The sequence below is a fragment of the Mytilus edulis genome, chromosome 7 (genome assembly GCF_963676685.1).
Source record: "Mytilus edulis chromosome 7, xbMytEdul2.2, whole genome shotgun sequence".
Taxonomy (NCBI): domain Eukaryota; kingdom Metazoa; phylum Mollusca; class Bivalvia; order Mytilida; family Mytilidae; genus Mytilus; species Mytilus edulis.
In genome coordinates, this window is record NC_092350.1 from 89,280,412 (window position 1) to 89,303,026 (window position 22,615).

Below are 22,615 nucleotides of genomic sequence, written 5' to 3' on the forward strand. Positions count from 1 at the left end.
ATTTTTTGATATGATTGTTTCTGTTTAAAGTAGAAATGATTAAAACAAGTTGAAAAAATGCAAAAATTTTGACAGAATTAACTCCCATTTTTTTTACACAATGTTTATGTATCGCAATGCTTTATGTTGACACTTGTATACATGTATTTACTGGTGTAGTCTGGTTATTCAAACATCCCTGTTCCCAAATCTGTTACTTTTTTTTAGTCAAAAACATCTGTGATATATATTTTTTTTCACTTTCAAATATCTTGCTTTATAGCTCAGTGTCTGTTAATAAATCTTATGTCAGGAGCATTGCTATAAAAACTTTCAAAATCATTGTTGGTTCCAATATATGCCAGTTAAAACTGTAAATCATGCTGTGCATAAGAAAAACACATGTTGATTCTTTCATTTAACTTTAATCAAGCAATAGTTTAAACTTATATGTTTCCTACATAAGATCTGTCAAACTTGTTTTCTTATGTCTGAAACATTTGAATGTGCTTACAGTTAAAGTTATTTGACCTGAGGTGAAATCTTGTTAGATGTTAAGCTGCAGTATTTTCCAGGAGTTTTAAAAATGACTTTCAACTAGGATTTGATTTCCAATGTCAGTCAAAAAAATCAAATATATATTGTCTGTCAAAATATCTTATGTATAAAAAATCTTATGTCAGAATCAAGTCTGTCAAAATCTTATGTCAGAAACTCAATTTGTCTGTCAAATCTTCTGTCAGAAATAATAAAGTCTGTCAAATCTTATGTCAGAAATAATAAAGTCTGTATAATCTTATGTCAGAAAAAATAAAGTCTGTCAAATCTTATATCAGAAATCATAAAGTCTGTCAAATCTTATGTCAGAAACAATAAAGTCTGTCAAATCTTATGTCAGAAACAATAAAGTCTGTCAAATCTTATGTCAGAAACATAACATTTAAGGATTTGTTTATTTAAAAAGGATGATGCTCATAATTTTTTTTTGGGTCAAATTGTCTTTATCTTTATTAGTAAAGCATGTATTCATAAACAGAAGTTCATTGCTTATGATTTTTGCCTAACATGCTTATGGGAGTTGTTTCCCTTTCTTATATGGAATCTGCCATCTGCTTGTATGGTTGAAACTGTGAGACAAGCTAGTCAGGTTTTAAATCACCATCTTTTCATCAGCAGAACAACTGCAGGCCTAATGAAGCTAGTTTGTCGTCTCATTGTAAATATTTTATATATTTATACACCAAATAGTGTTCAAATTACATAGTTAGGCAAACTTTAATCGTATGTGTCATTGTATTAATCTATGTCCTAACTAATCATTGATCAACTTTGAGGTTGTAAGTTAGAATCCTGCACATGGAAGGTGCTCTCAACACTGATCTCAATTGACTAGGACTGTCAGTTTTCCTATCAAAGATCGGCGGTTCTCTCTGGGTACTATTGCTTCCTACAACAATAAACATTGACCACCAGGTGAATGGCACATAAGTGCTAAAAGTGGTGTTAAACACCAATCAATCAATACTTGTCACTACACGAAAAGGCAGATTTACAACAATTTGGACAGTCATGTAAATATTTGACAAATGTTACTACTTTTCTGCAAGATATATTTGCGGACCTGCTAATGTATATGTAAATGTATTATTCCTTTGACATTATTTAGGAGGTAGTCAAAGATATGCTAAAGATAATTATTTTATTTCCATAGCTTTAGTCATTCTCCAAAGATATGTAAAGATAGGCCATATATTTACATGCACTTTCCAAGATAGGATATATATGCAAAGTTTAAAATTTGCATAACTGATTTACAGTGGTGTGGGCAGTTTTGAGAGACCGCGGTTTATAAAACATTTACAACCAATGTAAATGCTGACAAATGTTTGTGTTATATTTGCAAACGCTTGTCGATATCATTAATGTATGTAAAAAATGTATTTTATTTACTAATACTTTCCAGTATTATAGTTATTTTGATAAATATTGATATTTGCAACACATCTTTACAGACGTATGCAAAGCTTTGAGAGACCGCGGTTTATAAAACATTTACAACCAATGTAAATGCTGTCAAATGTTTGTGTAATATTTGCAGATGTTTGTCGATATCGTTCATGTATGTAAAGAAATGTATTTTATTTACTAATACTTTCCAGTAATATAGTTATTTTGATAAATTTTGATATTTGCAACACATCTTTACAGACGTATGCAAAGTTTTCAGAGACCGCGGTTTATAAAACATTTACAACCAATGTAAATGCTGTCAAATGTTTGTGTAATATTTGCCAACGTTTGTTGATATCGTGCATGAATGTAAAGAAATGAATTTTATTTACTAATACTTTCCAGTATTATACATTTGTAGTTATTTTGATAAATATTGATATTTGAAACACATCTTTACAGACGTATGCAAAGTTTTGAGAGACCGCCGTTTATATAACATTTACAACCAATATAAATGCTGTCAAGTGTTTATGTAATATTTGCAAACGTTTGTCGATATCGTTGCTATATGTAAAGAAATGTTTTTTATCAACTCCCAAAAAAATAGAAAGGGTCTTATATATTATAAGACTTTTTGGAGCAAATTTTACGTATTGATGGTTTCAGAGACCGTGAAAATATTTGTATTGATTAAGCAGATAATGTTTTTCCCGAATTCAAACCAGAACTTTTTGAAGTTATGATATTAAAAGTGGCAGGGTGCTTTTTCAATGTCGGACCGATGATATTTTTTTTCTATTTGAATGGTTAAGAAAATCTTCAACGCTGTTCTCCAGAACCAAGGAAACTATTCATAACTCTAAAGAGGATTTTTTAAGATCTTGCTGGTATAAAAAAAACACAAATGCTTTAAAAAAAAGTACTTATTTTTTCTTACAGCAGGGTTTACAATTCGATATGCTTGTTTGTATCAGAACGGAAACTTTAACTTATACGACGTTTGTAACAGTAAATTGATACTTTTTTTTAAAGCTTAAAGAGACATAATGAATGGGTTGATCGATGGATTGATTTGTGGAAACGACCAGCTGCAAATGCTACATCAATCTCAGTTGTGGGGAGAAATGCACTAATATAATAACACTGTACTAAATTGTAAGCAGCATTACTTTTTGTACTTCAAAATACGAAAAAAAACTCGATGTAATTCAATGGCATCATAATTATTAGAATGAACTCTAAACCAGAATAAATAATCTAATGATCATATCGATCAAAGCGGTACTTTTTCTCAACCCAAGCTTAAGTACCAATATTGGTGTGGACTTGGAAAAAGTTAGTTTAGTTTATGCTTATTTGTGATCTTTTCTCATTTAAATCAAGAGAATAATTGAATAATGATTTTGTTAAATAAAACTTAAGCCAAGGCGTGTGTTTCCAATGTTATACATTCGTATGATTTGAAAATACACGAGTATGCACGTACATGTACATGTATTTTAATAGAATGGTTATGATTACAATTGAAAATGACTAATAATAAAAATAAAGAAATAGTATCAAGTATCCCTCAATAGGTTGTAAATATGTCTCTTGTGTGTAAATGAATGAATTTTCCCGACTGTGATATGGTCCATCTTTTAGCACTACAGGGTTCCTTAAAAGGAAAACCGTATATGTTAATTTCAAAATTGATCTTATAACGCTAATTGGGTATAATAAAATCCAGACGTTCTAAAGAGATTTTAAAATAATATAAACATGTACAAAGCATGTCAATTATACGCTAGCCAAGAATATGGCAGATAAAGACATCGGGATTATTTCTATAAATAAACATGCAGTTTGTATTCATGAAAATAAGTTAAACTTTGAAAAAGGAAAACAATTTAAAAGTTTACATGCTAGAAAATTAAAGAAGAAATTAAAACAGTAGCATTGTATCTTAATTCTGTTGAGGATAAACACCATTTCATATTTAAAAGTAGAATTCACACGTTTACAAGCTTATTAACTAGAAATATGTTGAAATTATATACAGTATAAGTATTTGTAAAAAAAAAAACATGCATTCTCGTTTCCCCGCTTCTGATATACAGCAGAATTCATAAATTTGATGCAAAGCAAATGATTTAACCTTTAAATTGGATATATAATCTCTGTATTTCGTGTTTCAACAAGAATAAAAATGACCAACATTAATGGGAAAAAAATACATCAATTTCCATAATCTTCCTTCTACTATATTAATCTGATTATGTATATATGAAAATATGAAAATATTTATTCAATTCAGAATAGTAATAGAAAATCGTTGTCCTTTTTGTTTTCCAATCTTGACTTTATCCTATTTAAAGATATAATGGTCTCAAGAAATATTTCCATGCAGTACATGTATTTGTTCCAATCGAGGCTTCAAATTTTTAAAACATTTTCTTATCAAGATTTATAACATTTAATTATTTCAAATTTATAAAATTTTGTTGCTGAATGGTGTAAATTTTAATCGCCGATATCGAAATCTACCTCTAATTTTACTCATCTGCATTAAGTACAAGTAGGGACTTCCCTTTAAGCACCGACGCTTGGTGCTTTCCGCAGATAAGTTATATTAAATATCCTTTGTGAGATAATATTTGTTATTTGCAGTATACCTCATAGTCAAATGTGCAAGTGCTTAACTTGGTTTTTTTTGGCATTTTCTTTATATTTTCTCCCCACAAACTACTCATGTCTCTTGTTTGTCTTTTCAAAGTGAAAATACACTTACCGGGTGCACTTGAGTCACTGATGTCAACAATAATCATAATAATACATTGCTACTTTTATTTTATTATTTTTATAACACTTCTTACATATATTTTATTGTCAGTGTTCTGCATATGTTATTGTTTATAATATTATTGTCTGTATGCTATATGCCCTCTTGGGGCCCTAATTTGGTAAATAAAAATATTCTATTCTATTCTATTCTATATTATAAGTATATAATTGACCAATGTGGACCTTATTTTCGCAATTCCATAGATTGCTTTATGTACATGTAGTTTACAACACTAGACTTTGTTAGTCTTGTATTATTTTAATTTTAGTTTCTTGTGTACAATTTAGAAATTAGTATGGCGTTCATTATCACTGAACTAGTATATACATGTATTTGTTTAGGGGCCAGCTGAAGGACGCCTCCGGGTGCAGAAATTTCTCGCAACATTGAAGACCTGTTGGTGACATTCTGCTGTTGGTTTTTTTATGGTCAGGTTGTTGTCTCTTTGACACATTTCCCATTTCCATTTTCAATTTTAAATATCTTTTTCATTCCGATGTAACTCGATTAAAAGTAAAAGTGTGTTAAAAAATTTAGAAATCGGGAGAAATGCCATTCGGTATCGTGTTTCTTGATATTAGTACACAATTTTGCAAAGCTCTGATTCCTTTCAAGGATTTGGCTATACTTTTTGGACCTTTTGGATTATAGCTCTTCATCTTTTATATAAGCTTTGGTTTCAAATATTTTGGCCACGAGCAACACTCAATACATGTGTTGTCGAAATGCGCATCTGGTGCAAGAAAATTGGTACCGTTAATTTTATTTGGAATACGAAGAAAAATTGCCCACTTGCAGGGGAACACGAAACTGCAATGAAAATGAAAAAAAAATAAAGAATAGAAAGAGAAAAAGATAGGCTAACAGTTTTTAAAAGAAATAAAGAATAGTGGGCCTCTAGAATATGAAGAATAGAGAATAACATGCAAAATTTGTATAGAATACAGAAAACTATGGCGTAAATAATATTAAGAATTAAAGAACACCCACCGATCCCTCCTCGAGACCCTCTTTTATCATATATATTTTACTTTTGATCCTTCTCGGAACGCTCGGTTATTTTTTTAATTTGATCTACTTGAATCGTTTTTGAATTATCATAGCAAACGATGAGTGTCAACATTTTTTTTTACTGAAAAATTGTAATAGTGGTCAGGGGCATCCCAATATTTATCTTAGTTGATGAAAATAGCAACTTCAGTTTTTTTCGAGCGCATAACTTGTCCTAACAAACTAGACCCTAATAAGTTGATGCATCACAGGAAAGCAGTATTTTACAGACCCCCCCCCCCCCCCCCCCCCCCATAAAAAAAAAACGAACAAAAAACAACATCCCCCACACACCCAAAATTACAATAAAAAAAACGCTATTGCTAGTACAAATGTATCTGGACAATGACATGCGATCCCCAATGCTAGTTAATACGGGTCTAGTACTAGTCCATAACTTGTGTGCATTGTTTAGTTGATACACTCGTGAAATGAGTGTGCGTCTCTTGCCAAAAGCAATTCACGTCAACATTTCTTTTTACATTTGAGTCCCATTATATTTTTGTAGCATTCTTTACAATGATTATTAATTTATGAATTAACACTTTGAATAGTTATTTGAATATATAGGCATTTGCATTAATAGATTCTGCCAGATATGCAACTTCCATAATTAACTAATTAAAAATTATAGTAATTAAATTCTACAGGTCACGCTTGGTACCGAAAGGACTAAAACTTCAATAGATAAGCCTACCCGGCCACGTCCACTTGTATTTTTTCTATCTGATGAGTTAAGCCTTTTTCAACTGATTTTTATAGTTCGTTCTTATGTTATACTGTTATACCACTGTCCCAGGTCAGGGGAGGGTTGAGATCTCGCTAACATGTTTAACCGCGCCACATTATGTATGTATGTGCCTGTCCCAAGTCAGGAGCCTGTAATTCAGTGATTGTCGTTTGCTTATGTGTTACATATTTGTTTTTCGTTCATTTTTTTTTACATAAATAGGGCCGTTAGTTTTCTCTTTTGAATTGTTTTATATTGTCTTATCGGGGCCCTTTTATAGCTGACTATGCGGTATGGGCTTTGCTCATTGTTGAAGGTCGTACGGTGACCTATAGTTGTTAGTGTTTGTGTCATTTTGGTCTTTTGTGGATAGTTGTCTCATTGGCAATCATACCACATCTTCTTTTTTTATATTTAAATTGAAGTTCAACCTGAATAGGTATTACAACATCGTTAACGGAGAAGTTGTATGTAAAAAAAAAGATGTTGTATGATAGCCAATGGGACGAATACTTTTTATCCACCAGGTACCGAAGCATGATGCGAGTTAAAGATTGTAAAATCAGAAATGTGCCTTGATATATTCAACGACACAGAGGCTTGTCACTTGTTTGTTTATCTTTTTATTGGAAAATATTCTTTAATATTTCAACTTATTTAGAGTTTTAAACATTTATCAATGCGATTTGAATATAACGATAGTTCATGTATTTTGCCCCTCTGTCCCTTTTCCCGCCTGAATGGAAAGCAAGTACAATGATACATGTGTCCGACTCCACTGTTAAAGTACAAATGATACATGTAGTTATTTTACGACTTTGCGTAAAATATTTCTAAGAACGAAAAGAAGTGCAAGATATTCCATTGTTCAAACACGAATCATATAACTGTAATTTCCGCTAAAACTATAAGTCTAGACTTCGCCTTGCTGTACAGGGTACAATTGCCTTTTACTTTTAAAGATATGTTTTCCATGTTTTTTTTATAAGATAGGTCTTTGTACCTTCTGTTTGAGTAAGTTACATGTACTTGTTTTGTGACTGTCATTTGTTTTTTGTGTTGTGTGTATAGTATATTTTGTGTAGACCCATAAGTTTATGAGATGCTGATCCAAGCCTAAAAAATGTTTTTATAACATTTCTTTTGTTTGAAATTTGCCAGAGAGAGTCAAAAGATTGAAGAGTAATTGTAATATGTATTTGTCGTTTACACATCTTCTTGAATTATGTTAAAACAAAATGACTTTGTCACATCAATTCTTGTTATTTCAATTAAAAAAGTGTGCAAAGTACATTATATATGTGTATATGTTAAATGTAATTATTGACCAAAAAATCAAAAAAATTAAAAATTAAAACTTATTTGATCATGACAGACAAAATACGATTCCTGTCAAAGTACATATGAAAGCTGTAAAATTTTAGGATAGAATAGGCGATAAATGAGATATCGAATGACTGATAGTTAAATAACTTATTTTAGTTTTGCGTATTTAAAAACAACACAATCAAATTACAACGGGAGCATTGTTTTAGGACAATGTATAATGTAATTAATCATACAGATATGATAATTGTTTGTGCCTTATATTGATGGATATTGATACTAGCAGTGGTCTTCTATTGATCTTTTCGGACCAGATCTTTCTGTAAAAGGTGATAATTGTCACATTTCACTACTGATAAACCCTGTTGATCGGAGGAAGGGCGACATCTCGTCGATGGAATGATATTATCTATCGACTTTGTTTGATAATCATTGGTAAATTGTGTGTCATTTATGACACGTGACTCGCTGGTTCTTTGTTTGTAATGTTTAACGTTCATCCTCACACACAATACAGTTTTTGCAGACAGAGCTTCATGTAGCACACGGAGTTCAACATCTCGTGACTGGACTAAACGGATAAGGAAAACAAATATTACAAAAGTTAAATATTCGTCAATAGATTTAACGTTTTTAAGTAGTTGTGCAAACTAGCCGATTCTTAAAAAAACATTCTCTCAAGATGTGTTTTGTGTTAAATATTATGAAGGAATATTTCTATTTCAGAAACTTGGACTTTTTATAAAAACTTGATAAATCGATCGATAACCTTTCGAATGGTACCGATTTAAATTTGATACTGAGGCTGTATATCTAGTATTGTTATAACCCGAATAATGTCAGTCGTTATATTCCGCTGATCTCTGTCTTATCTCCGATTGCTACGATAGGCTATAGGCCGCTAGAGGGCGCATAATTATTCGAGTTACATGTAGTATTGTTAAGGCTTAATATGTATATAGTTTATATACTCTGCAGTAACATATATAATACATATTGTAGTATTATATGTCTCTTTAAAAATATATATACATGTTTTATAAACAGAGTGAATTATGACTCGTGCAATTCCAGAAGTTTCAAAGCGATACTCGAGGAAACGATCGTTCTATGCGAATGAACCATCCTAACTTACGCGAGTTACAAGATTTTGATGGATAAAGAAATTTACGCAGTACATCAAACAGAGCTCGAGAAGAGATCAAGAACCGATCATGTAGATCCGACTTTTTTTTTTTTTTTTATTAAAACGAAATTATTAAAATACATGTATAATAAATGATATTACCAATATGCCAACACCAATCCCAAATCAGCTATACTTGTCAATATAATCTGCATCTTTCAAATATATCAGCAAATTAAAAGCAAATATATCTATTTACCATACATTTCTAGCTGTCTGAAATATCTTTCTTTATCATTTCTTTGCATATGTATTCAAATTTACATATGCCCAATATATTTACACATACATTTCTAGCTGTCTGAAATATCTTTCTTTATCATTTATTTGCATATGTATTCAAAGTTTCATATGCCCAATATATTTACACATGTCATTGATATTATCATTTGACCACATTTCTCAGTTAAACAAATTGTCTACAAATCTATGTATTTACCATACATTTCGGAATATGTTCAAAGGCTTTTGATATGTTTTGATTTGACATACATTTCAGCCGACAATAAAGACTAACAAAATTATTTCTTTACAATACATTTGACAGGTCTCTGCAGATTAAAGGAAATGATGCTTTACGCCCCTCTATAAAGTTCTCGTTTTGAATTGGTTTACATACCAGGAAAATGTAGATGCACCTTACACTTTATAACCCCTATAAAATCATTTGAATGATGATACTTTGATACCTGGACAAAGAAACACATTTGCGGATAGATTTACGTCATAGAAAAATACATGACAAAGATTTCCATTTGCAGAGGTATACAAATACATAAGTTTGAAAAAGTTTTGCGACGGTCATAAATATAAATAAATTCTAAACTTCAAAATGGTTTGATTAGGTGTTTATATATTTTATAAACCGTGGTCTCTCATAACCGCCCATAGGAGGTATAGTACAAGAAATATTGATATTTACAGCATGTAAAGACAAGATAAACTAAATGCAGCGGTTTATAAATATATGTAAATGTCGGTCTCTGAAAACATTAAATTTACATAACATTTGCATACCTCTTCAAATCCGGGATTTCGTGTAGTGTGTTTGTATAGTTTTTTTAAAACTTGATCTAAGGGTGCCTCCTTGAGAATAGTTATTCCAAAGTGGAGACTATACAGTCAACTTCAGTTACAATTGTCTTAGGATATTAATTAATTATTATAGTCTCATATCTTTCAAATGTATGTTAATGTTACATCAATACAATATATATATCATTAGTTAGTAACCTGAACTTCTATCAATCTGTTTAACAGCTTCTCTTGTTGTCAATCCTATTAATGCATCCAGTATATCATTTATACTAAAGTGAAGATGGTCTGAAATTATCAATAAATTCTTTATTAGATTCCTCACTTAAGTTCTATCTTCTAACATCTTGTACCTGCAAGATACCCTATAGCTAGCTCTAACTTTTGAACGAAAATTGCCATGTATTCATCAATTAATCATAAGCTAAGTCTTCAAAACTTATTAAAGAGTTTGTTCTGGAGTTGAGCTGTGACACCACCTTCCAAGGTAAGGGGATAGCTGAGTGCTCATAAACATGTTTTACCCACCATATTTTAATTATACCAAAGTAGTGAGATTGTAATCCAGAACTTTGTAGTTTTGTTGTTTTTGGTCTGTCATTTATGTTTTTTATTGTTTTGTTCTTAATCTGGTCCTTAAAACTGTTTCACATTTTTTCATGGTGGGGCTTTAAATATCTGAATATCAGGTGCAAGTTTTGCTCATGTGGAAGGCCATATGATGACCTACAGTTGCTTGGTTTTTCGCCTGTGGTGAATGGTTGTCTCATTGGCAATCATAACACATTTCTTTATTTTATTCAAATGGTGGAGCAAACAAGTCATTATAAAGCTTGGTATCAACACAAAAGGAGCTTGGGTTAATGGCTGTTAAGAAAAATGAAACAACAAATGTGATATAAAGATGGATTCAAACATGAAAAGATAGCAATCGTCTATATAAAAATAAGGAGATGCGGCATGATTGCTGAAGATACAGCTACATGTATCCATCAAAGTCCAAATTTAGTATATGATGTTCTTTCTACCAATTGACATATCTGAACAATTTGCTCTATTAATTGATTGGTCTTTAATATTCTGAGGCCAACATGACTGATACAAGCATTATTTGAGATACAGTAAAAAGTTTTTATATATCATTCTTCCCTTGGTTGACAAATATTCATTGATTTAGAGGGTAAAAATAGAGTTCAAACAGAGATAAAATGTTTCTCTGAAAATTTATCAATATCTATTTACTGTGGATTGATTTATATTCGTTGGATACCAATTTTCGTGGATTTTGTGGGAACAGGAGAACCACAGATATAAATGCTAAATGAATAACAAATTTTTGAAAGGAATGTATGCAGTCTTTACCAAAACCACGAAATTAAATATCCAAGGAATATGCATGTTTTCCTCAATCCACGAAAAATTGGTACCCACAAAAATAAATGAATCCAAAGTATCTCTTATCTTTCATGTCTTTGTCTTAATATTGGTGCTTTTTTCAACATGTTCAATAGATTTATAATTTACTATAGTGTCTTAAAAGTAGCATGTATACAAACCTGGTCTTCTTTGTCTCAGCAGCGTCAGGGCATCTCTTATTTGATCCTGTGTATATCCCATATCAAGAGATTGTTGTACAGCTGTCATTAATAAATCATCTGTCAAAGTATAAAAGACAGATTCAATACAACATACAGTGAGGGCCTGGGGTTAAATTATATAATATAAGACTTTCTAATTCGATGCATTTCTGTCTATCTTTGGTTTTAGTGAACATCATTTGTTTGTTTAGGGGCATCACGTCTGTTGAGTGATTGGTTTGAAAAATATGATGCTATAATGCACAAATAATTCTGCAAATTGAATTCTCATAATTGAAAATCAGCAGCACTGTTATAAGGAAATTGCGATTAAGTATTTATGAAACAAACATTATTTCTAGTTTATCCTGCAAAATGACAATCACTATTATAAAACACTTGATGAACATTAAAAGATCAGGGATACAGGCCATCCCCTCTATCTGGTGAATTATTTCTTAAAGCACTCATGATTGATAAAAAAATTTCGGTGAAGGACATCACTCAAAAGTGGTATATTGTCACTTATTTACAGGTCAAATATTTTGAAGGTAGAGTTATCTCCCTTTGTCATTCATATTTTTTTTAAAACTTATATTAGTATATAATGAACATCATATTTTCTTCAATTTCTCTTGACAGAGTGATTGATTGTCTGTCTTAAAAAGATGTATTTAATATCCACAAAAGTATTTTCATTCACAATGAAAATCTTCATTGTCTGTTACTTTTCAAATTACTGACTTTTTACTAGACTTCAGTTATCTCTGTGCACAGAAAATTTTTTTTTTTTTTTTCATGAGATTTTTTATCAGATTAAAAAATATGTTACCATAACAGAACTAGAGGCTCTCAAGAGCCTGTGTCGCTCACCTGTTAATGTGTTTACTGATGTCGGCCATCTTCGTTGGTAGGCGGGGTCATTAGACACTTTTTTTTAAAAAGATACCCTAGTATTATGATTGTGGCAAAGTTTGGTTAAATTTGGCCAAGTAGTTTTAGAAATGATTTTTATACAAGTTACAAAAATGACGAAAAATTGTTCAATATTGACTATAAAGGGCAATAACTCCTTAAGGGGTCCTCTAACAATTTTGATCATGCTGACTTATTTGTAGATCTTACTTTGCTGAACATTATTGCTGTTTACAGTTTATCTCTATCTATAATAGTATTCAAGATAATAACCAAAAACTGCAAAATTTCCTTAAAATCACCAATTTTAGGGCAGCAACCCGACAACAGGTTGTCCGATTCAATTGAAAATGCGTGAGGGGATATATCATATTCTGATGGACATTAAAATCTTGAAAGATTTGACCTAAATGTCTTAGTTTCAAAGATATAAAGCAAAAACTGCATTTTACCACTATGTTCTAATTTTAGCCATGTCGGCCATTTTGTTTGGTAGGCTGGGTCATCGGACACATTTTATAAACTATAAACCACAATGATAATTGTGGCCAAGTTTAGTTAAATTTGGCAAAGTAGTTTCAGAGAAGAAGATTTTTAGAAAAGTAACAAAAAATGACGAAATGTTGTTAAAAATTGACTATAAAGGGCAATAACTCCTTAAGGGGTGGACTGACCATTTTGGTCATGTTGGCTTATTTGTAGGTCTTACTTTGCTGAACATTATTGCTGTTTACAGTTTATCTCTATCTATAATAGTATTCAATTAGGGTTAGGGTTAGGGTTAGGGTTAGGGATAATAACCAACTAGAGGCTCTAAAGAGCCTGTGTCGCTCACCTTGGTATATGTGAATTAAACAAAGGAAGCAGACAGTTCATGACAAAATTGTGTTTAGATGATTGTGATGTGTTTGTACATCTTACTTTACTGAAAATTCTTGCTGCTTACAACATGTACAATTATCTCTATCTATAATGAACTTGTCCGTGTAGTTTCAGTGGAAAATGTTAGTAAAAATTTACAAATTTAATTTCAGTTTAGTTTCAGAGGAGAAGATTTTTGTAAAAGATCATGGATATTTACGAAAAATTGTTAAAAATTGACTATAAAGGGCAATAACTCCTAAAGGGGTCAACTGACCATTTTGGTCATGTTGACTTATTTGTAAATCTTACTTTGCTGAACATTATTGCTATTTACAGTTTATCTCCATCTATAAGATAATAATCAAAAACAGTAAAATTTCCTTGAAATTACCAATTTAGGGGCAGCAACCCAACAATGGGTTGTCTGATTCATCTGAAAATTTCAGGGCATATTGATCTTGACCTGATAAACAATTTAACCCTATGTCAGATTTGCTCTAAATGCTTTGGTTTTTGAGTTTTAAGCCAAAAACTGCATTTTACCCCTATGTTCTATTTTTAGCCATGGCGGCCATCTTGGATGGTTGGCCGGGTAAAAAAACACAAACTTTAAACTAGATACATCAATGATGATTGTGGCCAAGTTTGGAATAATTTGGCCCGGTACTTTCAGAGGAGAAGATTTTTGTAAAAGTTAACGGCGGACGACGACGGACGACGATGAACGACAACGGACGACGGACGCCAAGTGATGAGAAAAGCTCACTGGGCCCTTCGGGCCCGGTAAGCTAAAACTGCAAAATTTCCTTAAAATAACCATTTCACAGGCAGCAACCCAACAACAGGTTGTCCGATTCGTCTGAAAATTTCAGGGCTGATAGATCTTGACCTGATCAACAATTTTACCCCTTGTCAGATTTGCTCTAAATGCTTTTGTTTTTGAGTTATAAGCCAAAAACTGCATTTTACCCCTATGTTCTATTTTTAGCCATGGCCGCCATCTTGGTAGGTTTGACGGGTCACGCCACACATTTTTTAAACTGCATACCCCAAGGATGATTGTGGCCAAGTTTGGTAGAATTTGGCCAAGTAGTTTCAGAGGAGAAGATTTTTGTAAAAGTTTACGGAGACGGACGCCAAGTGATGAGAAAAGTTTCAGGTCAGGTGAGCTTAAAAGTAAAAGCACGATATGAGAATAAAAAAACTGACATTCATCTGACGTACAGTAACTATGCAACGACAGTCACACACAATTTTGAAAACCAAAGTGAAGATTTGTTCAATCAATTCCAATATTGCATAAATGTTTTGTTGCATTTAATTAATGCATTGTCATTCTCTAAACAGACAGATCTAGAGAGGCATAAAAGTGAACAGAAAGACGGACAAGGATGTATCATAACACATCTCGACTATGCAGGGCAAATAAAAATTAAAAAAACAAGCATTCTGAGAAAACTGAATGTCAATGCATAGACCACTATTGGTTAAAAAAATCATTTAACTGGGAAATAATGCTAACTGAATTGGTAATGTTTGATGTTTTCCAAATTAAATAAATGCTCCACAGGACTGCATAGGTCTAACTCTGAAATTGGGGCAAGTATATACACATCATTCAATTTTGGTAGGGCTCTAAATTCAAATTGTGATTACACATTTGACACAGCATACACTACCGTCGACGTGCTCACAGTTAGCATTGGAATTTGGTGGACATATTTTGTCTATGCCCACCAATGGGTCCATTTGTTTGCTTTGGAGATTCCGTATATCGTCAAGTTATTGGAATTCCAATGGGGACTTACAGTGCACCACTTGTTGCGGACCTGTTTTTGTACTGTTATGAGTTACAATTTATGACTAAAATGAGCAAATACCCGTCTGATGCAAAAATTTAACAATACTTTTAGATATTTGGATGATATATTGGCCCTCAATCATGTCAATAATGCCGACTTCAGTATGTATTTTAAAGAAATTTATCCTGTAACTTACTTTGAATAAAGCTAAAAATAACAATGACCACTGCCCTTTCCTCGATCTTGATCTTGATATCTATATCAATAACGGGAAGCTTAATATTGATTCACTTATAGGGTCTTTGCATCGGAATTAAACACATTTATTATAAAACCAGTTGTTGGCATGACACGGGTTATGTTCTTCTCATATATTTTATGATGGTATAATACTAAACCCCTAACGGGAGGGAATGTGCTTGATATTCAAATGATGAAGACATAATCTTTCAATAAGTTTAATTGAGGTCTGGAGCTGGCATGTCAGTAACTGCTAGTAGTCTTTTGTTATTTTTGTATTATTGTCATTTTGTTTATTTTCTTTTGTTACATCTTCTAACATCGGACTCGGACTTATCTTAAACTGAGTTTTACTGTGCGTACTATTGTGCGTTTGTTTTTTCTACATTGGCTAGATTTATAGGGGAGGGTTGAGATCTCAAAAAACATGTGTCATATTTCCTATAAAGTCACTGTGGTCTTATTCTTATGATAAAGGAGATGTGTGATATACAGCAATGCCTTGTGACATATTTCCTTTAAAGTCACTGTGGTCTTATTCCTATAATACAGGAGATGTGTGATATACAGCAATGCCTTGTGACATATTTCCTTTAAAGTCACCGTGGTCTTATTCTTCTGATAAAGGAGATGTGTGATATACAGCAATGCCTTGTGACATATTTCCTATAAAGTCACAGTGGTCTTATTATTATGATAAAGGAGATGTGTGATATACAGCATTACCTTGTGACATATTTCCTATAAAGTCACAGTGGTCTTATTCTTATGATACAGGAGATGTGTGATATACAGCAATGCCTTGTGACATATTTCCTATAAAGACACCGTGGTCTTATTCTTATGATACAGGAGATGTGTGTTATACAGCAATGCCTCGTGACATATTTCCTATAAAGACACCGTGGTCTTATTCTTATGATACAGGAGATGTGTGTTATACAGCAATGCCTTGTGACAGATTACCTATAGAGTCACCATGGTCTTATTCTTATGATACAAGAGATGTGTGATATACAGCAAGACCTTTTGGCATATTTCCAATAAAGTCACACTGGTCCATTGTGGTCTTATTCTTATGATACAGGAGATGTGTGATATACAGTTATGCCTTGTGACATATTTCTTATAAAGCCACCATGGTCTTATTATTATGATAAAGGAAATGTGTGATATACAGCAATGCCTTGTGACATATTACCTATCAAGCCACAGTGGTCTTATTCTTATGATACAAGAGATGTGTGTTATACAGCAATGCCTCGTGACATATTTCCTATAAAGACACCGTGGTCTTATTCTTCTGATAAAGGAGATGTGTGATATACAGCAATGCCTTGTGACATATTTCCTATAAAGTCACAGTGGTCTTATTATTATGATAAAGGAAATGTGTGATATACAGCATTACCTTGTGACATATTTCCTATAAAGTCACAGTGGTCTTATTCTTATGATACAGGAGATGTGTGATATACAGCAATGCCTTGTGACATATTTCCTATAAAGACAACGTGGTCTTATTCTTATGATACAGGAGATGTGTGTTATACAGCAATGCCTCGTGACATATTTCCTATAAAGACACCGTGGTCTTATTCTTATGATACAGGAGATGTGTGTTATACAGCAATGCCTCGTGACATATTTCCTATAAAGACACCGTGGTCTTATTCTTATGATACAGGAGATGTATGTTATACAGCAAGCCTTGTGACATATTACCTATAGAGTCACCATGGTCTTATTCTTATGATACAAGAGATGTGTGATATACAGCAAGACCTTTTGGCATATTTCCAATAAAGTCACACTGGTCTTATTCTTATACTACAGATGTGTGATATACAGTTATGCCTTGTGACATATTTCTTATAAAGCCACCATGGTCTTATTATTATGATAAAGGAAATGTGTGATATACAGCAATGCCTTGTGACATATTACCTATCAAGCCACAGTGGTCTTATTCTTATGATACAAGAGATGTGTGTTATACAGCAATGCCTTGTGACATATTACCTATCAAGCCACAGTGGTCTTATTCTTATGATACAGGAGATGTGTGTTATACAGCAATGCCTTGTGACATATTACCTATAGAGTCACCATGGCCTTATTCTTATGATACAAGAGATGTGTGATATACAGCAAGATCTTGTGACATATTTCTTATAAAGTCACAGTGGTCTTATTCTTATGATACAGGAGATGTGTGATATACAGCAATGCCTTGTAACATATTTCCTATCAAGCCACAGTGGGCTTATAGTCATAATTAAAAGTTTGCTGCCAGCGATCTCTCTGTCATCAAAACAATAAATGAGTATGTTAATGTTTTAATCTGTCAGAGTGTTGATATGTTGAAATGTCAACTTGTTCATGTTTGAGTATGTTAATGTGTTGATCTGTTTATGAGTTGATACGTCAATGTGTTGCTGTTTGAGTCTGTCAATGTGTTGCTGTTTGAGTCTGTCAATGTGCTAATTTGTAAGTGTGTCAATTTGGCAATGTGTTGATATGTGTATCTGTTAATGTGTTGAAATGTCAGTTTGTCGATATGTCTGTGTTAATGAATGCATCTGTTTGAGTCTGTTAATGTGTTGACATGTCAGTTTGTCAATATGTTAATGTGTTAATGTAGGAGTCGGTTAATATGTTTATTTATTATACTTCACGTTAAAATGCCATATTTTGATTGGCTAATACCAGGGTGTTAATTTACTTTATCACATGACTGAGTGGGGGACAATTGTTTTGAATGCCACCCTGTCGTCCAAACCAATCAAAAATCAATTATTTAAAAGACAATGAATTGAATTTACATCAAGTTATTAAAGACAATGCTTAAGTTCTATTTTTGGCTTAGATTCTATTATTTAACTGTAAAAAAAAAACAAAAAACATCTTGCTGAAATTCTGTTGATTTTTCTAATATCCGTTACGTTGTTATGAACGTGACGTCATGGATAATACTTTTGAATAAAATGCGTCTGTAAAAGACAATAATGATAGGACATTCAGTATAGTAAATAAAATAACACATAGCTGTGAGGGTGATAGATTGGTACCCATCAAAAAAGTATTGTCAAACTTGGCTTTGCAGCGGTTGACAATGTTTTCTTGGGGTACCAATCTGCTCTATCACCCTCTCAGCTATGTTTTATGTATATACTGTCAGTGTTTCGATATGCCAATGTGTAAAATCTGTTTGAGTGTCTACTTGTCTATGTGTTCATCTGTCAGTGTGATGATGTAGAAGTCTGTTAATGTGTTGATCTGTCAGTGTGATGATGTAGAAGTCTGTTAATGTGTTGATCTGTCAGTGTGATGATGTAGAAGTCTGTTAATGTGTTGATCTGTCAGTGTGATGATGTAGAAGTCTGTTAATGTGTTGATCTGTCAGTGTGATGATGTAGAAGTCTGTTAATGTGTTGATCTGTCAGTGTGATGATGTAGAAGTCTGTTAATGTGTTGATCTGTCAGTGTGATGATGTAGAAGTCTGTTAATGTGTTGATCTGTCAGTGTGATGATGTAGAAGTCTGTTAATGTGTTGATCTGTCAGTGTGATGATGTAGAAGTCTGTTAATGTGTTGATCTGTCAGTGTGATGATGTAGAAGTCTGTAAATGTGTTGATCTGTCAGTGTGATGATGTAGAAGTCTGTTAATGTGTTGATCTGTCAGTGTGATGATGTAGAAGTCTGTTAATGTGTTGATCTGTCAGTGTGATGATGTAGAAGTCTGTTAATGTGTTGATCTGTCAGTGTGATGATGTAGAAGTCTGTTAATGTGTTCATCTGTCAGTGTGTTGATGTTGAAGTCTGTTAATGTGTTGATCTGTCAGTGTGATGATGTTGAAGTCTATTAATGTGTTAATCTGTCAGTGTTATGTTGTAGAAGTCTGTTAATGTGTTAATCTGTCAGTGTGATGATGTAGAAGTCTGTTAATGGGTTGATCTGTCAGTGTTATGATGTTTCTTAATGTGTTAATCTGTCAGTGTTATGATGTACAAGTCTGTTAATGTGTTGATCTGTCAGTGTGATGATGTAGAAGTCTGTTAATGTGTTGATCTGTCAGTGTGATGATGTTGAAGTCTGTTAATGTGTTGATCTGTCAGTGTGATGATGTTGAAGTCTGTTAATGTTTGATCTGTCAGTGTGATGATGTAGAAGTCTGTTAATGTGTTGATCTGTCAGTGTGATGATGTAGAAGTCTGTTAATGTGTTCATCTGTCAGTGTGATGATGTAGAAGTCTGTAAATGTGTTCATCTGTCAGTGTTATGATGTAGAAGTCTGTTAATGTGTTCATCTGTCAGTGTGTTGATGTTGAAGTCTGTTAATGTGTTGATCTGTCAGTGTGATGATGTTGAAGTCTGTTAATGTTTGATCTGTCAGTGTGATGATGTAGAAGTCTGTTTATGTGTTGATCTGTCAGTGTGATGATGTAGAAGTCTGTTAATGTGTTGATCTGTCAGTGTGATGATGTAGAAGTCTGTTAATGTGTTGATCTGTCAGTGTGATGATGTAGAAGTCTGTTAATGTGTTGATCTGTCAGTGTGATGATGTAGAAGTCTGTTAATGTGTTCATCTGTCAGTGTGATGATGTAGAAGTCTGTTAATGTGTTCATCTGTCAGTGTGATGATGTAGAAGTCTGTTAATGTGTTGATCTGTCAGTGTGATGATGTAGAAGTCTGTTAATGTGTTGATCTGTCAGTGTGATGATGTAGAAGTCTGTTAATGTGTTCATCTGTCAGTGTGTTGATGTTGAAGTCTGTTAATGTGTTGATCTGTCAGTGTGATGATGTAGAAGTCTATTAATGTGTTAATCTGTCAGTGTTATGTTGTAGAAGTCTGTTAATGTGTTAATCTGTCAGTGTGATGATGTAGAAGTCTGTTAATGGGTTAATCTGTCAGTGTTATGATGTTTCAGTCTATTAATGTGTTAATCTGTCAGTGTTATGATGTACAAGTCTGTTAATGTGTTGATCTGTCAGTGTGATGATGTAGAAGTCTGTTAATGTGTTGATCTGTCAGTGTGATGATGTTGAAGTCTGTTAATGTGTTGATCTGTCAGTGTGATGATGTTGAAGTCTGTTAATGTTTGATCTGTCAGTGTGATGATGTAGAAGTCTGTTAATGTGTTGATCTGTCAGTATGATGATGTAGAAGTCTGTTAATGTGTTCATCTGTCAGTGTGATGATGTTGAAGTCTGTCAATGTGTTGATCTGTCAGTGTGATGATGTTGAAGTCTGTTAATGTTTGATCTGTCAGTGTGATGATGTTTCAGTCTATTAATGTGTTAATCTGTCAGTGTTATGATGTACAAGTCTGTTAATGTGTTGATCTGTCAGTGTGATGATGTAGAAGTCTGTTAATGTGTTGATCTGTCAGTGTGATGATGTTGAAGTCTGTTAATGTGTTGATCTGTCAGTGTGATGATGTTGAAGTCTGTTAATGTTTGATCTGTCAGTGTGATGATGTAGAAGTCTGTTAATGTGTTGATCTGTCAGTGTGATGATGTAGAAGTCTGTTAATGTGTTCATCTGTCAGTGTGATGATGTTGAAGTCTGTTAATGTGTTGATCTGTCAGTGTGATGATGTTGAAGTCTGTTAATGTTTGATCTGTCAGTGTGATGATGTAGAAGTCTGTTAATGTGTTGATCTGTCAGTGTGATGATGTAGAAGTCTGTTAATGAGTTCATCTGTCAGTGTGTTGATGTTGAAGTCTGTTAATGTGTTGATCTGTCAGTGTGATGATGTTGAAGTCTATTAATGTGTTAATCTGTCAGTGTTATGTTGTAGAAGTCTGTTAATGTGTTAATCTGTCAGTGTGATGATGTAGAAGTCTGTTAATGGGTTGATCTGTCAGTGTTATGATGTTTCAGTCTATTAATGTGTTAATCTGTCAGTGTTATGATGTACAAGTCTGTTAATGTGTTGATCTGTCAGTGTGATGATGTAGAAGTCTGTTAATGTGTTCATCTGTCAGTGTGATGATGTAGAAGTCTGTAAATGTGTTCATCTGTCAGTGTTATGATGTAGAAGTCTTTTAATGTGTTCATCTGTCAGTGTGTTGATGTTGAAGTCTGTTAATGTTTGATCTGTCAGTGTGATGATGTAGAAGTCTGTTTATGTGTTGATCTGTCAGTGTGATGATGTAGAAGTCTGTTAATGTGTTGATCTGTCAGTGTGATGATGTAGAAATCTGTTAATGTGTTGATCTGTCAGTGTGATGATGTAGAAGTCTGTTAATGTGTTGATCTGTCAGTGTGATGATGTAGAAGTCTGTTAATGTGTTCATCTGTCAGTGTGATGATGTAGAAGTCTGTTAATGTGTTCATCTGTCAGTGTGATGATGTAGAAGTCTGTTAATGTGTTGATCTGTCAGTGTGATGATGTAGAAGTCTGTTAATGTGTTGATCTGTCAGTGTGATGATGTAGAAGTCTGTTAATGTGTTGATCTGTCAGTGTGATGATGTAGAAGTCTGTTAATGTGTTGATCTGTCAGTGTGATGATGTAGAAGTCTGTTAATGTGTTGATCTGTCCGTGTGATGATGTTGAAGTCTGTTAATGTGTTGATCTGTCAGTGTGATGATGTTGAAGTCTGTTAATGTGTTGATCTGTCAGTGTGATGATGTAGAAGTCTGTTAATGTGTTGATCTGTCAGTGTGATGATGTAGAAGTCTGTTAATGTGTTGATCTGTCAGTGTGATGATGTAGAAGTCTGTTAATGTGTTGATCTGTCCGTGTGATGATGTTGAAGTCTGTTAATGTGTTGATCTGTCAGTGTGATGATGTTGAAGTCTGTTAATGTGTTGATCTGTCAGTGTGATGATGTAGAAGTCTGTTAATGTGTTGATCTGTCAGTGTGATGATGTAGAAGTCTGTTAATGTGTTGATCTGTCAGTGTGATGATGTAGAAGTCTGTTAATGTGTTGATCTGTCAGTGTGATGATGTAGAAGTCTGTTAATGTGTTGATCTGTCAGTGTGATGATGTACAAGTCTGTTAATCGGTTGATCTGTCAGTGTGATGATGTACAAGTCTGTTAATGTGTTGATCTGTCAGTGTGATGATGAAGAAGTCTGTTAATGTGTTGATCTGTCAGTGTGATGATGTAGAAGTCTGT

The 22,615-nt window shown here is 33.1% G+C and overlaps 1 protein-coding gene across 1 annotated transcript in view; it reads right to left on the reverse strand.

Moving 5' to 3' along the window:
* LOC139483482 (uncharacterized) overlaps positions 1-22,615 on the reverse strand; it is a 78,446-nt gene that overhangs the window by 30,376 nt on the left and 25,455 nt on the right. The window contains exons 7-8 of the mRNA XM_071267503.1: positions 11,640-11,738; positions 10,282-10,371 (exon numbers count right to left, since the gene is read on the reverse strand). Of these exons, the coding sequence (XP_071123604.1) occupies positions 10,282-10,371; positions 11,640-11,738 (189 nt within the window). The remainder of the gene's footprint in view (positions 1-10,281; positions 10,372-11,639; positions 11,739-22,615) is intronic.